Genomic DNA, 17,581 nt, shown 5'->3' on the forward strand with positions numbered 1-17,581 from the left:
GACCAATACAAGGTTAAACAGAAGGCTTTGTTGTCACCAAATAAATTATTCACTTCGCTGAAAAAAAAACTCCTATTGAATAATGTCTGCTGTGCCTCAATCGAACACAACGTCATTCAGTTAAAATTTCTGAACAGGCTGCACAAATAAGTACTTCACTGATGTTTGCTGTATGGCATTTTAGATTTATTATCTGTAAATATGGCCTCTTTTTGAACTATATTAATATTACAGATTTTTCACACTTACAAGAATAATTAATGGGCGTTAAGGCCTGTCACTGTAGCCCAAGAGAGTTATTACTTTTAGTATCTGATAAATTCACATTCTGGAAAATAATACTTGACTATTTTGGACTTTGTTCATGAATTCCTTGTACAGTGTTAAAGTTAATATTTGTATACATAACAACAAATTAACAGTATACACTGCTTATGGTAGTCATTTAGCATATACCTTACAGAGGCCTATTTGTTTTTGCAAATGTAAAAAATAAAACGCCTGTAACTCTAAGCTGTGGGCCCTGTTTCAATTATCTAAACAGGAGCTTACCCTTTTAACACCATTACAACATTCCTAAAATGAATAGCTTATAAACACATACATACATAACATTTGAGTGTAATACTTTTGTTCATTTTTCACTTAAATTATTGTAGAATCTAGGTTTTACAAATAATCTTAATTAAAGACTTTAATATTACTGGTACAAACAATACCGTTGTCTTCACATTTCCTAAACAAGTTTCAAGACTATTCATAAAGGGCTAACGCCTGTCGAAATGAGAAAACAGGAGTACATGATCAGATTTTGTCCACAGTTGCCTATTTAACGGCAGTTGCTATTCATAAGAGATAATTCAGATGTGTTGTTAAGCCCCAACGATTTTCGTCTATGAAGGCATGTTTTTAGCATAAAGTTTTCATCGGTTGAGCGTCAACCTGCTATTCTTAAGAGTGAACGACAGCAAAATGCTGTCGATAACTAGGAGTTACTGAACACTTTCTACAGTCAAGTACAAAACTAACGACAGCCTCAGCAGAATATTTTTTTAAAGACATATTTTATTACTACACTTGCTGTATTATACAGTTTGACATAGACGTGATTTAACACTGCCTATTTAAAAAAAAAAAAAATCTGTAGCTTTATATGAAGGAACATGTTTAATATAAATATATACGTTCACAAGAACGTATTCTCTGGCATAATCATTTTGAAACAGCGCTGTGAAGCGGAGAGCAAGTGAGAGACTGAGAATAGACAGTTATTTTATTATTATTATTTCTTTGCCGTGATCCGCGGCTGACAGCGGTCCTTTTCTTTTTATTTCTTTTACCTGTGTTCACAATAAACAGTTTGGACGAATACTGCCTGTGTGAACCTGTTTATTTTCAATATACAGTATACCAGTACTGCTGATGCAGTCGGTGGGAAATATGGGCTTGCTTGATATTGCAAAAAAACATTGCAAGATAAGTGTTTGAAAGGGAGTTGTTTTTTTTTTTTTGTTTTTTTTTGGTCCTGCAGTTAAGAATGGAAATCTTATGTGTGCGTTGCCAAACAAAACGAAAATACAAAATATTTATTTATTTAAAATATATATATATATATATATTTTTCTAAATTATGACATGTCCTGAATTTTTGGCAGATGTGATAGGGGCATCGGAATCAGGTTTTGCAAACCGTGACACATCTGGAAACTGGGGTTTCGTTAGTACTGTCGGTTGATTCAGTTTTTCTTTTTGCAACAGCTACCAACGCCACCCAAGAAACATTAATAATGCTAATGATGTCTTCAAAAAGAGGCAGATTTTCGTTATTGAATGACTGTATACACATTCATAAAGTATATACCTCAGATAATTTTATGAATAGCAATATAGACGACATCTGCAAGTAGCTTACAAGACACTACCTGACCCATTTGTATTAAAATATGAATTTGCTGATTAAGCTGTTCCACCCCCTTAAACTGAAAATATCCAAATCCATGCATGTATGGTATACTGGAGAAGAAATTATATAAATACTATGAAAAAAATACATACATGAAAAATTGCTTTCTCCAGGAGTAATGGGCCATTTACCTCAGCTTTTAAGGTAAACAAAAAAAAAAAACTCCATACACTACCTCACTGTCATTATCAGAATTATTAAAACATACATGAATGACAGAATAGAACATTTCTCAGACATATCCAGTATTAATATGCATGAGGAAAATAATGAAATAATCGCGAAGCATCTCTCTGTTTTTTTAATGGCCTGAAAGTGGAATCAAAAGGGTTGCTTTTTCAGTGATACCCATACAAAAATGTCCATTACTATTGCAATATACAATATTTCATTATTTTCATATTTATTAAACAGCTAAACTAAACTTTATTAGCACTCTGTCTATTTCCTTTACAGTTTTTACCCATAAAGATTGATAACTATAGTTATTAGGCTGTATTACAAAATGTAGCTACATCCAGTAGCACAGCATTACCTCACTGTACTGCATTAACACTAATCCTGATCCATCCAGTCACTGCAGTATTCACTCTCAGCACAAGGATACCCGTCTGTAATGCATTGTAGTATCTAATCCAGATAATCCCATGTGTATTGTTTAATACAGTCCCATCTTGATCTCTCACCTTAAAGCCAAATTGGCACAGACTTCCGACTAGTTCAATCAGCAACCGTGATCATCATCCAGGCAATAAATGAAATGCAATGCCTTGGGCAAAACATAAACTAAACATATATTCAATAAATCAGGGCTTGTATACTTGAATGCCACTGTTATTATGTATGTCTATTATAAGTGATGATCAGATCTTTTGTAATAGGCATGCATGTAATAGACTGTGCTTGGAAGGCTGGTGCCATGCTAAACCTAGGTAAGACATTAATAGGAGGAGGCCCATCCTAATAAAGCACTATGAAAATGATTCCTCATAGTGCTACCGGTTGTTATTTTGAAATACTTTGAAGGCGGAAACATTTAATTCATTGATGTGTTTGTCTTATGGCTTCCTTTCTTAAGCCTAGGTGTATCCTGGGTTTTTGATTTTACTGAACACTTTTGGTTTCAAAATGTGAATTTACCTTGTCTCAACTGTGGATTATGTATCTCTTCATAAACCATTACAGTCTCTTCAGTTTTTCTTCTGTTTTGGCTGCGTACTTCAACCTGTTGTTCTATGTTCTCTGGGGGTTCCTTTAAAATAATAATACATTTTGCATGCAACTTTCAGTCAGACATGTTGAAGCAATTTTTCTGAGGCTAGCATGCATTTTTGTCTAGCATTTCATTAATAACCACTAATGTGCTTTACAGTGGTAATCACATGCAAATGTATCAGTGCAAGCTTTTTTTTGTATTTTTACCTATATGCATATGGTAGCATGCTGAAAATAACAGTATCTGCTGACTTCCTATCATATTAAATTGTATCTTTGAATGAAAGAGCTATAGGAAAGTATTAATCTGCTTAACATTTCTAAATACATCCGCCAAAGGATTTAGCTTTTTTAATCTTACATATGCTCAACAGAGTTACTGGCAAAAACTGTACATTTTCTTCATTTCATCCTTTCAACATCAAATGGCGAGCAGCAAAAATTGGATCAGACTTCAAAGACCACGATGTGCTCCAAGTCACAGAGTGACTCTTCTATTTCACATATTGAATTCGAGCAGGATATCAAAGTACTACCAAAGAACCTCAGGTCTGTACTAAAAAAAGGGGCTCTAACATCTGTAGAAAGAGAAGCGCAAAGACAAATCACCTCAGGGAACTGCTATCATTTATTCTCAGCCATGAATTTCCAGGCTTTTGATTCTCTTATTCAGTGTACCACCCTGTCTCTCCACAGAACTAAAGTTTTTTTTTTGTCTTTTGTCTCAAGGACTTCAAAACACAGCTCTAGCAGTCTCAAGCTGGAATATTTTGGCCAGACTGTAGCGAGCTCTGCAACATCCCACACTACAGATTCCATGTTCCAAGTTAAGGTTTGAAGTTACCATAACATTTAAAATGAATTTTACCTTTTCTGTTTGCCTGCTGTGATGGTCAGCTATGGAATTACTTCTGTTAAGGGTGTCAGGGCTGAAGAGTAGATAAAGAGGCTTGAGATTAGTTTCAATAGTTGTTACATTATATAGATGCATTGTCACCAAACAAGCTGAAAGCAGTTACAGAACTGCCACTGATAAAAAAAAATAAAATAAATAAAAGCCAAATAAGGTACAGATAGTCATGCTTCAAATCAATGAGAAAATTACATTTAACAAATAGGTAAATGATAATACAAGAATGCCTTGAACATAGTAATACATTCAGAACTGTTCCTTTAAAAGAACACCAGTTACAAAAAATAAATACATATGGTTTAGATTTTTGGTTTTGCAAATAGTATTACATTAGCAAAGTCAACAAAAGTAGCATTAAATACAATCATCTGTGCCAACAGGCACGGCTGCCGAGCGCCATCATGGGCCCCGGGGAAGGATTGGTATGTCTCGCTGCCTCCCCCCCCCCCCCCATGGTACTACGTTCATCCGACTTTGTAGTATACTGTAGTCTTAACCGAGCAATGATACTTGCAATCTTAGCAGTGTTGGAGGAAGATCATTTCAACCGATACAGCATTTTGATAATGGGTTTGAAGGAAACTCTCAACGGCACATAGAAGTTTCAATATCTCAATTAAAATCTGCAGCAGGATAGTTTACTCATTCTCAAAATAGTTATGTTTAAGTTATTTTTTTAACTTTTTTTTTAGGTAAGTGAATAAATATATTTTTTGTACAAACTCCACATGTAATAGTCATTAATTGGAAGCTCACTTAACATCAAATAACATACGTTTTTAGCATAAACCACATTTTAACTATTTTATTTATCCCGTGCCAAAAATAAACCAATCATCTCTGCTCTTAACTAATAGCCTGTATTGGTAAATATATTTGTATTTTAAGCAATATAACAGATCATTCTCTAATTGTGTTTACCACCAGCTGAAGAAAGTACTTTATTTATTTTACACGATACAATTTTTCTAACAAACTGCTGCACCATGTTGTTTTGAGCAAATTATATAAATTAATAATAGAATAATTGATACTGTGGTATAAATTGTGCAACTTTAGGGTTCTTTTAAAGTTTTTAAAAGTCTTTAAAAAAATACATAAAATTGCTATGCCTTTTTTTCAGCTTTTTGGCGTAGTAAAAAATGAAAGTTCAAATCATTGTGTGAAAGGAAGTGTTTGACAGCGCCTGGATACACAATCATTACACAACAAAAGCACATCGGCTCGCTGTGCAGTACGGGAGTTTTTCTTTTTAATGTGGTGGTGGAAACGCAAAGGGTCTTGTGCAGGGCTTGTTGTTTTAAAATATTTTATATATATATATAAAAAAAAAAAAAAAAAAGTTCCCCCTTCATCAGGGCCCCACTTCGGGGCGTTGAGCCCCCTTCAAGGCGTTGGGCCCTGGGGAAATTTCCCCGTCCTCCCCACCCTCTCAGTGGGCCTGCCAACAGGCAGCACCTTTGTTTAGCTTTCAGATGTTCCTCTATTGAATTCTAGTACTAAAATATGTATTAGAAGGCCTGATCCCAACAAATATATTCTGAAGACAATGCAAATGGTTTATACAATACTTTTTTTTTGCTGTTATAAGATTTTTTTTTTTTTTTTAAGTATAGTACAAATTGGCAGCATAAAACAGCAAAGCCTTGTACAAGTCAGTTGACAATTAATAAACAGTAGGCTGTTTTGTACTGTGAGGCATGTTCTATATTCTGTTCACAGATTTTGAGTCCCCCTAAACATGAAGAAACACAAACTAAAAGACCTCAGCAAGGTAACTAACACTAAGCTCAATGGAGTGCCGTTCACAATGTGATCCACAGAGTGCACATCTGCACGACTGTTCATCTGTTTCCCTGTTTTCACATAGATTCTTAATGACTGAACAGCCCATATGCTGAGAAAATACACACTGAATTATGCTTTGACATCTTATAGAACACATGCAATTTAAACAATAGCTGAATGCTGGTGCACTTCCCATGTTCATGTGGAATTAGCATTTAACAACTCACCAAACATATTCAATACTGGCTTCACTGGTACTGTCCAAGCACTGTGAACTCACTGTTGTGTTATTACTTTGCTTCAGTAGCTCATAGTTTTTCCGAGCAAGGTGTCCCCTCATAGCTGTAAAATGACAGAACACAGTAATCTGTTGTCATTTTTTTTTGTTTTTCATAAAGTCTTGTATAAGTCAGATAACCTTAACAACACTAAATATGAATGAAGCAGACAGGCGACAACATATTTAAAATCCTGGTGACAGGTAAAAAGCCAGTAATATATATATATATATATATATATATATATATATATATATATATATATATATATATATATTATCACTGTTTCTGTCTTGTTTCATCAGTCATGTGATAATTGATAAAACAATTGAAGAGCCTGGCCAATGTAACTAGTGAAACAGCTAAACCTTGCACCAAATAAAATCATTCACTGTGATTTGGTGAAATGTTTCATTAAATTAAATATAATTATTCAGTTTCTGAATAATCACAAGTTTTACAAAGGAAGTTATTAATTTTTAGATATTTTCCCAATGACACAAGTTAACTGAGGTTTCTGCTTGGCAAAGTCCATAGATTAAAAAAAAAATTGATTAAAAGTGAAAATATTAATATTAAGTGCAGTAAACAAATATTAATATTCTCTTGAACATCACTTTTTGCAGCAGTGGCAAAACTTTGGAGGGCTGTGCTTTAAGAAGGAACTTCTTGTCTTGTGATTTATTCTCTTTTTCTCTGTACATGTAAATAAGACTGTTAAAGTATTATGTTTGTAATATGATACATACAGGAAGCGATATTTAAAATACATTGTTATAAAAAAAAAAGTCTAGTTAATCTGCTTTAATCTGATCGATGGTGTGTGAGCTCCCTGGGTCCACAGAGATCTCCAGGCCACCAGCTCATGTATTTGAAAGGCGTCTGTTTATTTTTTAAATGCAAATCCAGCCTACCTCAAAGGCTAAGCTGTAAGAAACGAACAATTTGAACGAGTTTTCCATCAGGAGCAAGGTTTTTCTTTTTTTCTCAGATCTGTCAGTATCACTTTAACAATGCCCTGAGCGCTGAATAAAGCCTCTCAGAAAGATATACAATTTAAAAAATAAAAACATTTTGATCGGGAGCAAGCCATTAGACATTATTCAGGTACTTGGTTTTTCACACTGTTTAGTGTCTGAATAAGTTCATTTACCAGTGGAACGAGTGTGTCTGAAATGTTTGCTCTTCTAGGCAGGGGGAGGCCTGGAGGAGAGCTACAGATAACAGTTCAGGCCGGCCTTCTAACACTACCTAGCAGTCTTGGGAGCTCAGCACAATGAAGGGAAGGCCTCCTAAAGTTAATATGCCCACTTTGATCTCTGTCAAAGTGTACCAAGTAAGAATTAATTTACATTTCAGATGAAAAGGTTGACAGTATGAAAAGGCATCTTGTTTCTGGTATGCGAAAGTGCAGTAATAGACCGGGAATTCGGAGAGGAAGTTATGAGGAAACAGAAGGGATAAGCCCCACTGCTGCTTTTATTGGGAAAGAGATGAAAGGAAAAGGGATCTCAATATGCACTGAAACATGTACACAAAATGCTGCCCATACCTTCAAAAGCTTTTCTTCTTACTTAACTAATTAATTATTACTGTTCTTTTTTTTTCACGGGAGGTTTACAGAGATCAAAAAAGCATTTTATCGAACCTCAAACTTTATAGCTCTTTATGCATTTTCCTTTTAAGTATGAGTTACTGTGAAATCAGATGTATGCTATATAGTTTTGTATGTTTTTCACTCATTTATTAAGATTGTATCTTAATCAAACTTTTATTGTTGTTTCAAATGTTTAATTACCTGCTTGTATGCGAATAGCAGCCTCTTCTCTTTCTCTTTTCAGCTGCTTGAGAATTTGACGAGCAACAAATCCTCTCCAGACTATAGGGAACACAAAAGGCTTTAGGTGCACTTGTAAGCGATATGAACAGTAGTTCAATTAAATAAGTAATGCTATAAAACAGAAGCATATTTATTAAAAATACATGGGACAGCATTACTACAGTACATCGGAAGACTCTGACAGAAAGTCACAAGTTTTTGCACGCTGGAGAATTTATTATTATTATTATTATTATTATTATTATTATTATTATTATTATTATTATTATTATTACATTCAAAATAACAACTCTGTTTTAACAAAAAGCTTGCAGCTGTTTGCCATGTACCTGACTGAATGATGATGGCACAGCGTGTTCTTTTCTCCTTCACTCTCCTGTATCTTCTAGCCCCAAGCCAACCTTTTGTGTACGCTTGCATCACAACAACCCTGCCGATGACTTCTCTGAGCAATAAATTCAGCTGTTCAACATGGTAATACTTTAGAAAGACCTAACGCAAAAGATAAGCATTTGGTTTTTAAAAACAGAGAGAATGCTTTAAACCCTAGGTTACAGGCTGTACATTCATGTCCACTTAATATCATCTCATTTGAAATACAATCTATCAATAAAGGTTACTGTTTTGTATTAAACTCCATTATATTAGATCAAGTAAATATAGGTTAAAATCAAAGGACATGTTTTTGTTTAATACAGTCTTCAATGAACTCTTGTTTATTTTGTTCATGGGAGAAAACACCAGTTAATTTTAAAGAACCAAAAACAATTAAATTAGTAATATAATTAAGGTAAGGTCAATTAGGAACTCTAGTTATTTGTTTCTCACTTTTGTAGCATTAAAATGGGATTTTCTGTAATAAAATAGTAATTAAAGACCAGAGTAAACAATTTGAAATATATACCTCAGTGATTTAGCTTATATCAGTTTTATTGTCATTTTGACTACTGTAGTCCCTTGCTTTCGACTTCTATTGCCTCAGTAATATACTAAAACACAAGTTATTTTTTTAAAATTTTACATTTGAGATTCAGACAGTTTGACTGTCAAGCCCCAACTAAACCATTTCCAGATACTGGTAATTATCATCTGTTCAGATACTATGTCCAGGATGCTGTTCAGTCGATTAACTTATATACAGTACATGAAAAAGACTGCGGAAAAGAATGGAAAATAAAAGAAACAGATGTTATTGTTTACATTCATAGATTAATGGAGCCTACAACATTTATAAACAATACAGATTGAAAGATAAAAATGAAAAGAATGAAAAAGCTCATCTCATTATAGACATTATAAAAACAAATCTGGGCCTCTTAATATAATGTCTAGTGTTCTGACTGCAATGGCATACAGGGTTTAGTCATGCTGCAGCTCTAAGAATTCAAATATTGACAACAGCATGCGCAACAAACAAAATGCTAGTTATACTATTGAAATACCATAGGCTTAAAAGAAATCTTAACAAACACTGATTCAACACCAGCTTGTACTGTTACGAAATCTTTTTTTTTTAAAAAGCGCCAACGTATTTACTGACTTTGCAAAGTATCAGTTACAAAACTTTTTTTTTTTTTTTTTAAGCGGACAGGAGATATGAACAAATCTCCTGAGATGTCATCACAGAAGAATGAATGACACTGAACAATGCCCCTAAATTGCTTTTACCTTTGTTTTTCCAAGCACCCATTTGTCTAGTCTTGCTTTCTCCAGAATGGCAATGCAGTTTTCCTTGGTTGTTGCAGGCATCTGGTGTGCCCTAAAGGCAAGGTAGTAATACCTAACAGACAGGAAGAACAAAGCTGCAGTGGGTTTATTGCAGTGCATGCATTAAATGTAATAAAGGTTTTCCTAGTAGAAACATGTTTAACAAATTAAAAAGCAGGTCACAATTATTCTGCCATTCATTTTATCCCAAATACCTAATCAGCTTAAGGAAAGAATCAAGCAGTTGGATATGCTGACAAGCTTCTTAGATGGCCAGATTCTGATACTCAATGTGCTAAAGAATGTACTTACCAAGTTCCTTCAAAACTGACCAATTCTCACTGTATATGTAAGGCTATGTAAAACTACATATATTCTCTAGATATATGAAAAACTATACATAGAATGTGACAATCTTATGTATATGTGGGTGCCTCCACTTTATGCATGGACAGTCTATTTCCAGCCCTTTTTCCATGCCATTTATTGGAGCGTATCACTTTATTGTAATACTATTGGGCGGGGGGTGTGGGGGGGGGTGTGGGGGGTGGGCGGGGGGGGTGTGGGGGGGGGTTGGTTGGAGCGAATAGTGAACCGTTTATTCACAAACAAAAAATGTAAGCTAGTGAAGGCATTACGTACGTAGAACCAAAGCCCTTCTCGTTACCGTCTGCAGAAAATTCAAACCACAGACCCATCAAAAACCAATGGAAATAATTGTGTGCAGTAGTACTTGATTTAGCATGTATCATTCAACCACTTTTCTTCTGATCTTGAAATGAATGTTTAAACTTGAGGGATATTAGATGACGGGGGATTCAACTTCACTGATCAAATTAATTCTTAACAATGTACAGTGTAATTCATTAGGGAGCTGATTCATATGAGCCAGTCAAAGGTTCTGCAATATAAATGTTCAATATAATGGCTAGCATGTAAAACAGACTAACATAGAGCCCATAATGACATACAGACCCTTTATATCTTTGGTTAGATTTATTTTTTACAACTTGTAATTTCAGTTCTTAAAAGACTTAGCAGTGAAGCAGCAAAACCCAGTGAAGCAGGCATTACTGTTTGCTATCTGTTCTACACTATTGTTTTACATTTAAGTTTTTATTCAAGCTCTTCCTGCAGGACATTACAAAGAAGTTGTAACAGCTAGCTTTGATGACACACTGACATTCATTTTGTTAAGGCAGATTGCCTTTTATCTAAATGTATACTGGTGCTTCTGAGAAAGTTATAAATAATTAATAATAATTTTCTGAATCATTTTGGGAACTCTGCTACTGTACCTAATGGAAATATGTAATAGAAACCTGACAGCAGTACATGACCCGTCATGTTATTATTTGTTTATTTACCAGACACCTTTATCCAAGGTGACTTACCGAGACTAGGGGCGGGTGAACTATGCATCAGCTGCAGAGTCACTTACAGCAACGTCTCACCCGAAAGACAGAGCACAAGGAGGTTAAGTGACTTGCTCAGGGTGAGTGAGTGAGCTGGGATTTGAATTGGGGACCTCCTGGTTACAAGCCCTTTTCTTTAACCACTAGACCACATAGCCTGTGTGCATCAGGCGAACCCAAACATCTTAAATCGGGAGATCTTCAAAGTCAAGAAAAGTCAACAACTTGATCATGGAATTCCCCTCCTTCTCTTGTGAAGTTCTGTTAGTGTGTAGTCTGGCAGCATTATTTAATATGTTTTAATAGTGGTAGAGCTATAGCTCATTTTAAAAAGTACAAGCATTAAATAATGGCACACAGTTAAAAGCATACTTTTGGTTATTTGTTACTTTTTAAAAACAGATATTAGGATAATGCCTCCATAATTACAATTTTAAAATTGAAATGCGTCTACAGTCATAACAGAAATATATACTGTATATATATATATATATATATATATATATATATATATATTGTATTACTTGTATTACTTGTATTGTAACACTTGAAATGTATTTGCTTACGATTGTAAGTCGCCCTGGATAAGGGCGTCTGCTAAGAAATAAATAATAATAATAATAATAATAATAATAATAATAATAATAATAATAATAATAATAATATAATATATATATATATATATATATATATATATATATATATATATATACACACACCCACCCCTCGTTATATCGCCCCTCGTTGTACTGCGGATTCGGATATATTGCGGTCCTGGAGTTTGCTCCCCATTTTTACTGTCTAACTGCGCATGCCTTAGCTGCAATATACATGGACACTTAGAATTACTGTTCGTTTTATTTCATACTGAACATCACAAACAAAAATATGCAAAACAAATAAAAACAAAGCATTAATATCATACTGTTATCGTATACGCACGCATTGCACAATAACACAAAGCAAATTAAATATCTACTTGCAGAAACGGTTTTTATTTTAGCCAACGAGGTGTTCAGTTGTGGCAGCAATGCACTAGCAAAAGTCACAGGGCAGTGACGTCAGCTCCCTAGCAAGAAGCCTCCTATGTTTGGACTGGGATTCTTTCAATGCAGCAGGTTTTGCATTTGATTAAGGAGAGGAAGGCTCATGAAATTAATTGGAGATTTAAGTTGATGAAAAGCAATTACCCTCCGCAGTACGAACTAAAACAGTGTGCTGCTTTTTATACGAAAAATGAGAAAAAGCGTGTTGCATAGAGGATTATATTGGAGCCAGTTGTAGTCAAAAGTTATTTTGTAGCAAAAGTTTTGCTTTTGTGGATGAGAAAAAAAAAGCTAATTCAAAAGTATTCATACCCTTTGATGCTATGATAGTATTGTCTACAAGGTGCTAGAAATGTCAATATGATAATGCAGAACCTAATTCTAGAAAAGTCTAGAAAATGCTGTTGTAGTTGAACATTCATAGAGAGTATAAACGGGTTAGGCATAGGACGATTGCTGTCCTTACCAATAAGTCAATATGAGAAAAAATAAAGAACTATCTGAAGACCTTAGGAGAAAAATGATTTGAAAGATACAAGAAGATTTCCAAGCATTTGAGTATTCCAATTTCAACTATTGTTTCTATTATCAAGAAGTACAAGATTCATGGTACTGTCACAATGCTCCCTCGGTCTGGAAGAAAGAAGGTTCTTTTACCAAGAGCAAGCAGAAGAATTGTGAGGAAGGTTAATAACAATCAGATTTTGCCAAATATATTCAAAGTGAATTGGCTGCAAGTGCAAATTAGGGTTACAAAGAGGTGGAAACTTTCTGGGAATTTTAAAAACTTTCCAGGGAAAGTTATGGGAATTTTGAATGCGTTAGAAATGTTGGGAATTTGGGGAATTTTCAATTTTAGGTTATTATAAACTTTAAAGATATACAATATCCTCACATTAAATAATATAAATAGTTTTATTTTTCAAAACATCAAGCCAACAGGTCAGAAACATTGATCTATTTAAATATAATTATTTATTTTGGAGCTTACTAAGTGTGTGGGTATTCTTTATCTTTATTCTTGTTTGAACTACTTCATACCCTGCACCTTTTTCAGTTCATGGATGTGCGTATAAATAACTTTGATTCCTTATTATAAACTTAAATATATATTTTCATCAGTTAAGAACAACATTTTACCAATTTAAGGTTACAGAGAACTGCACACCTGCCAGGCAGCAGATGCCAGCATTTCAAAAGGCTGACTGAATGAGGATAGACAGGTCTAATCACAGCTAAACATATTGTGGACTGGTAAATAAAAATAATCAAGTAGAATACCGTGCTCCTGACAGCTAGCAATTAATACAATTAAAGTCTGAGAAGCTGCAACAATAATAAAAAAATCCATAAACACATTATTTGTGACTGTAGATGAGCTGCGAACACCAGTCTTCTTTGAATTTGAAAAAAAAAAGAAAACAAGAAACTTAAACCCTTTCATCCATTCATTTCTTCAGGAAGATTAAAACGATTTACTTTTTCTTTGTAGAAACAACTTGCTTATATTGTTCTAGGAGTTACACTGACCGTAAAAAATAATACATTTAGGTGCAACACAAACACTTCAAACACTTTTTCATGTCTATGAAGAAAATCTAAATAAACAAAATTAAGAAGAAAGAACAGCGGGAGAATTAAAGTACAACAAAGAGTGAGATGAACTTGAAGTGAATCGATGCTGATTTTAACTGTGGTGCTCAATTAAGGCTGACAAGTCAAGGGTTGCTCATACTGTCCTACTGTCTGATTCCTAATGGCCAATCCGGTGTTCAAACATTTAATTATTAACCAACATGGATTTTGCAAAGTTAAATTTCTTCCAAAAAGATGCAGTAGATTGTTATTCTATGCTGTTTGAAGCTTGACACACGTTCCGTTGCCACATAGTCCATTTTCACCCATCCCATAATCCTCATGCTATTGGTGAGGCTGCTTCCTATTGACTACGTACTCTGATTTCATCCTCAGTGCCAGTAAACAGAGGAGGTGAAGAGTAATGTAAGTCGAGATATTATCTTCTCTTTCACTCCATCTGATGTTTATAAACCATTGTTAATAGCATTCAATTGTCTTACACTTCCTTGTAGTAGTTTACAAAATACCAATACAGAGCAGGCTGGCGTGACTATTTGTTTAAGAACATCAAGGCTAAAAAAGTGCTGGTTCATCCCCTTTGTTGTTATGTAACTCAAAGGGTAGAAAAACAATAATAGCACAGGCTATGATATTCCAAAGATTTACTGTCTTTTCTATTAATTCCTGTTGATACCCGTTGGTCCTTTGATGATGAATACAAAGTGCAAATCTTGGCAGCATCAGAAGTGCCTTTGAAATGGGTGTATAATTTTAAAACACATTTCATTTAAAAACAGTTCCTCTATTGCATGTGTCTCAGGCTGCATAGAAATTGAATAGATGCCACCATTTAATTAAGAAGGAAGCAGCAATGCTGATTGGATCACAGTCATATCAAATCTCAGTTCTGTGTGACATGCAAGGGATAAAACACGACAGGACGTGGGTTGTGTTGGATTAACATACGGCTGTGGTTGGGTTGGAGGAACGAAGTGAAGCTAAGTGCCTTCACACCAACAAAGCCGTATGTTAATGCAACACAACCCACAAGCCCTGGAGTGTGTTATCCCGCTTATAAAACTGACAATAAAAACGTAGAAAAAAACATTTTTTTATAAAAAAAAAAACGACGAACATTTTTAATATACATTCTTCCGCTTTTGAGAAAAAATAGTCCGTCAGACAAGGTTCTATTTGCCAGAAACATTAAACTGGATGTTTTCAACATTTCCATTTGTGTTAATATGTTCCATTGAAGAAGGAAAACGTGACAAATTAATAAAACATCCACTAGAAAGGCTGTAGAAAGGGTTTTCTCCTTTTTATCCTTAAGTTTTGTGGGAGGAGCTGCAGATGAAGACGGATGGTCGTAAGGTGCGGAAAGAACTGAACTCCAGTGCTTTTTTTGTTTTCAGCCAAAGCAGTCCAGGAGCTTCTTAAACTGGATTCTGCTCTGTGACCAGTAACTGACATTATTCTCTCACCTCCAAGCCAGCTTCGCTAAGTAGGTGCGCAACAGTGCTTCTATGCTGTGATTTGTATAGCAACGAGACAGCACTGCTTCCAGTGATAAGCGAGGCGCCATTGAAGCGAGGTGATTTACTCCCATTGGTTTTAGAGTATACCAGATAGCTTCATCATTTAAGTGACATAAAGGAATTTGGCGAGGGTGAAGGAAAAAACTGCCAGCATCAGGGGGTATTTTACTGATACATTTTTTAAAACTCAAAGCAGGGCAAAGGGGATTACCAGGCATGGCATACATACACCAACGGTGACTCTCTATTTATTTCATTAAAAGCTTTGTGATTTTTTGTCTCTTCGTTGTAGTTTAAGGATACAAATTCCAGTCCATTTTCATCTGTAGTAACAACAACGCTGTCAGGTTTGAAAAGAAGCTGCCCTTCTCTGCCACGCCTGACCATGTGTAACTGAATACCCAGCCAGACTTTAGGCACCAGACCAGAGGGTGTGGTGCTGGAAAGAGCAGCTGAGTTTTGTAGCTTCTTCAGGTCAGCAGTATTAATGCCTGGATGGTGAACTGTGGTGTCTTTGCCTGCTTTTCTGTATCTATTCCTTCTTGACAAAATTACATTATTGGCATTTTTGAATGCTTGGTCACTAACAATGCTAACATTGCAGTTTATGTCAGTGCCGTTTCCATAGCGATTGAGACCAGCACGGAGGCTAACAAAGTTAGAAATTGAGTGTTCTTGACCAGCTGAATTACGCACTGAAGCACAGAATTCTCGTAACTGACTGTTTAAAAATTCAAAAGAAACTGTTTTTAAGTCGATTACCGTTCCTTTTTGTTTCATCCAATCAATAAAAACACTAGCAGCCCCAGAAATTTTTTTTGTGTGTTTGCTTCATTTTTGTTTTCTTCAATTTCTTTAAGTTGTTGACTTGTTAAAGCTCTTGCTTTTTTTTTCAACGCAGGTTTTTCTTAAAATTCTAGCCACTTGTCTACTGATATGCCTCTGAAAAGATCAAATGTGATGAAAGGAATCTCACTCATATTTAAAAGATTTAAAAGACCTTTTACAACAACGTACAAATACTTATGATGAGTTCAATATATCGTGTATTGATAATTTATTAATCGAACTGTAATTAGACAAAAAAAACGTTCTGCCGTGCATTAAGCTATATTTATTCACAGATTAAAACCCCTCAGCAGCCAATTATTATTATTATTATTATTATTATTTATTTCTTAGCAGACGCCCTTATGCAGGGCGACTTACAATTGTTACAAGATATCACATTATTTTTACATACAATTACCCATTTATACAGTTGGGTTTTTACTGGAGCAATTTTAGGTAAAGTACCTTGCTCAAGGGTACAGCAGCAGTGTCCCCTACCAAGGATTGAACCCACAACCCTCCGGTCAAGAGTCCAGAGCCCTAACCACTACTCCACACTGCTGCCCTTCAGCGTGCAGCATCTGAACATTCCGTTTTATAAGATGCAGGTAATATTTTTCAAGTAAAAGATGTCAAGTGCTCTGTAAATTAAAGCATGGCATAATTTAACATGGACGTCTGGTGTCACAGACCCTGATTAGCATTAGTCTTGGACTACTTTACATAAAATAACATTACTTAGTCCAAGATTAGTGATAATCTGGGTCTGTGAAACCATACACAGGGTTAGAAGTCTGGTACAATAGGGTCATAAATGTCCTATTAACCTACTATATATATATATATATATATATATATATATATATATATATATATATATATAGTATAATAAAGAAGAAAAGTTGAAAAGTCTAAATGGTCACTCAGCAGCACAGGAGCAATAGTAGCAGAGGCAGAAACAGGAAACTAACCAATACAAGCAAGGTTCTGAGAAAAGAAAGGTTTCAATGAGCAATCCAAAGAGAAATGTATCTGATTGATGCTTTGTGTATGGTTGTCGTTGCATCTCTAGGTTATTCATTGTGTTGATTTGGATGGTCAGTAGTGTTTGCTCCAAAACTGAACTTCAGATTTCATTGAGAAATTACTCATTCTACAAAGGTGTGCTGATTCGATTTTGGAGATGATTTGATCCAAAGTGGCTTACTGTTCACCTTCTTTGGTTTTTTATTTGGCAGACGGGTTCATCATTTTGTTTGCTGCTATTTATATTTCATACAACTGGCAAAAACCCAGGACACACAAACTAGTCCCGAGTATAAAAGTTCACACTTCAAATGTAATGTCTCTTTCCAATAAAATCATGTCATGCTTTTCCTGCTTCCAGAATGCTTTGCATTTCTCAGAATGGCATGCAGTCTTGGATGTCAGTACAAATGATTTCCAATTAGTAGTCTGTTTATTTTTCT

The 17,581-nt window shown here is 34.9% G+C and overlaps 1 protein-coding gene across 1 annotated transcript in view; it reads right to left on the reverse strand.

The window, feature by feature from the left end:
- Positions 1–17,581, reverse strand: part of myo3b (myosin IIIB) — a 103,720-nt gene that overhangs the window by 19,356 nt on the left and 66,783 nt on the right. The window contains exons 27-32 of the mRNA XM_034043667.3: positions 9,666–9,777; positions 8,327–8,489; positions 7,956–8,036; positions 6,107–6,221; positions 4,047–4,107; positions 3,104–3,215 (exon numbers count right to left, since the gene is read on the reverse strand). Coding sequence (XP_033899558.3) covers positions 3,104–3,215; positions 4,047–4,107; positions 6,107–6,221; positions 7,956–8,036; positions 8,327–8,489; positions 9,666–9,777 — 644 coding nt within the window. The remainder of the gene's footprint in view (positions 1–3,103; positions 3,216–4,046; positions 4,108–6,106; positions 6,222–7,955; positions 8,037–8,326; positions 8,490–9,665; positions 9,778–17,581) is intronic.

Source organism: Acipenser ruthenus, chromosome 11 (assembly GCF_902713425.1).
Source record: "Acipenser ruthenus chromosome 11, fAciRut3.2 maternal haplotype, whole genome shotgun sequence".
NCBI lineage: Eukaryota > Metazoa > Chordata > Actinopteri > Acipenseriformes > Acipenseridae > Acipenser > Acipenser ruthenus.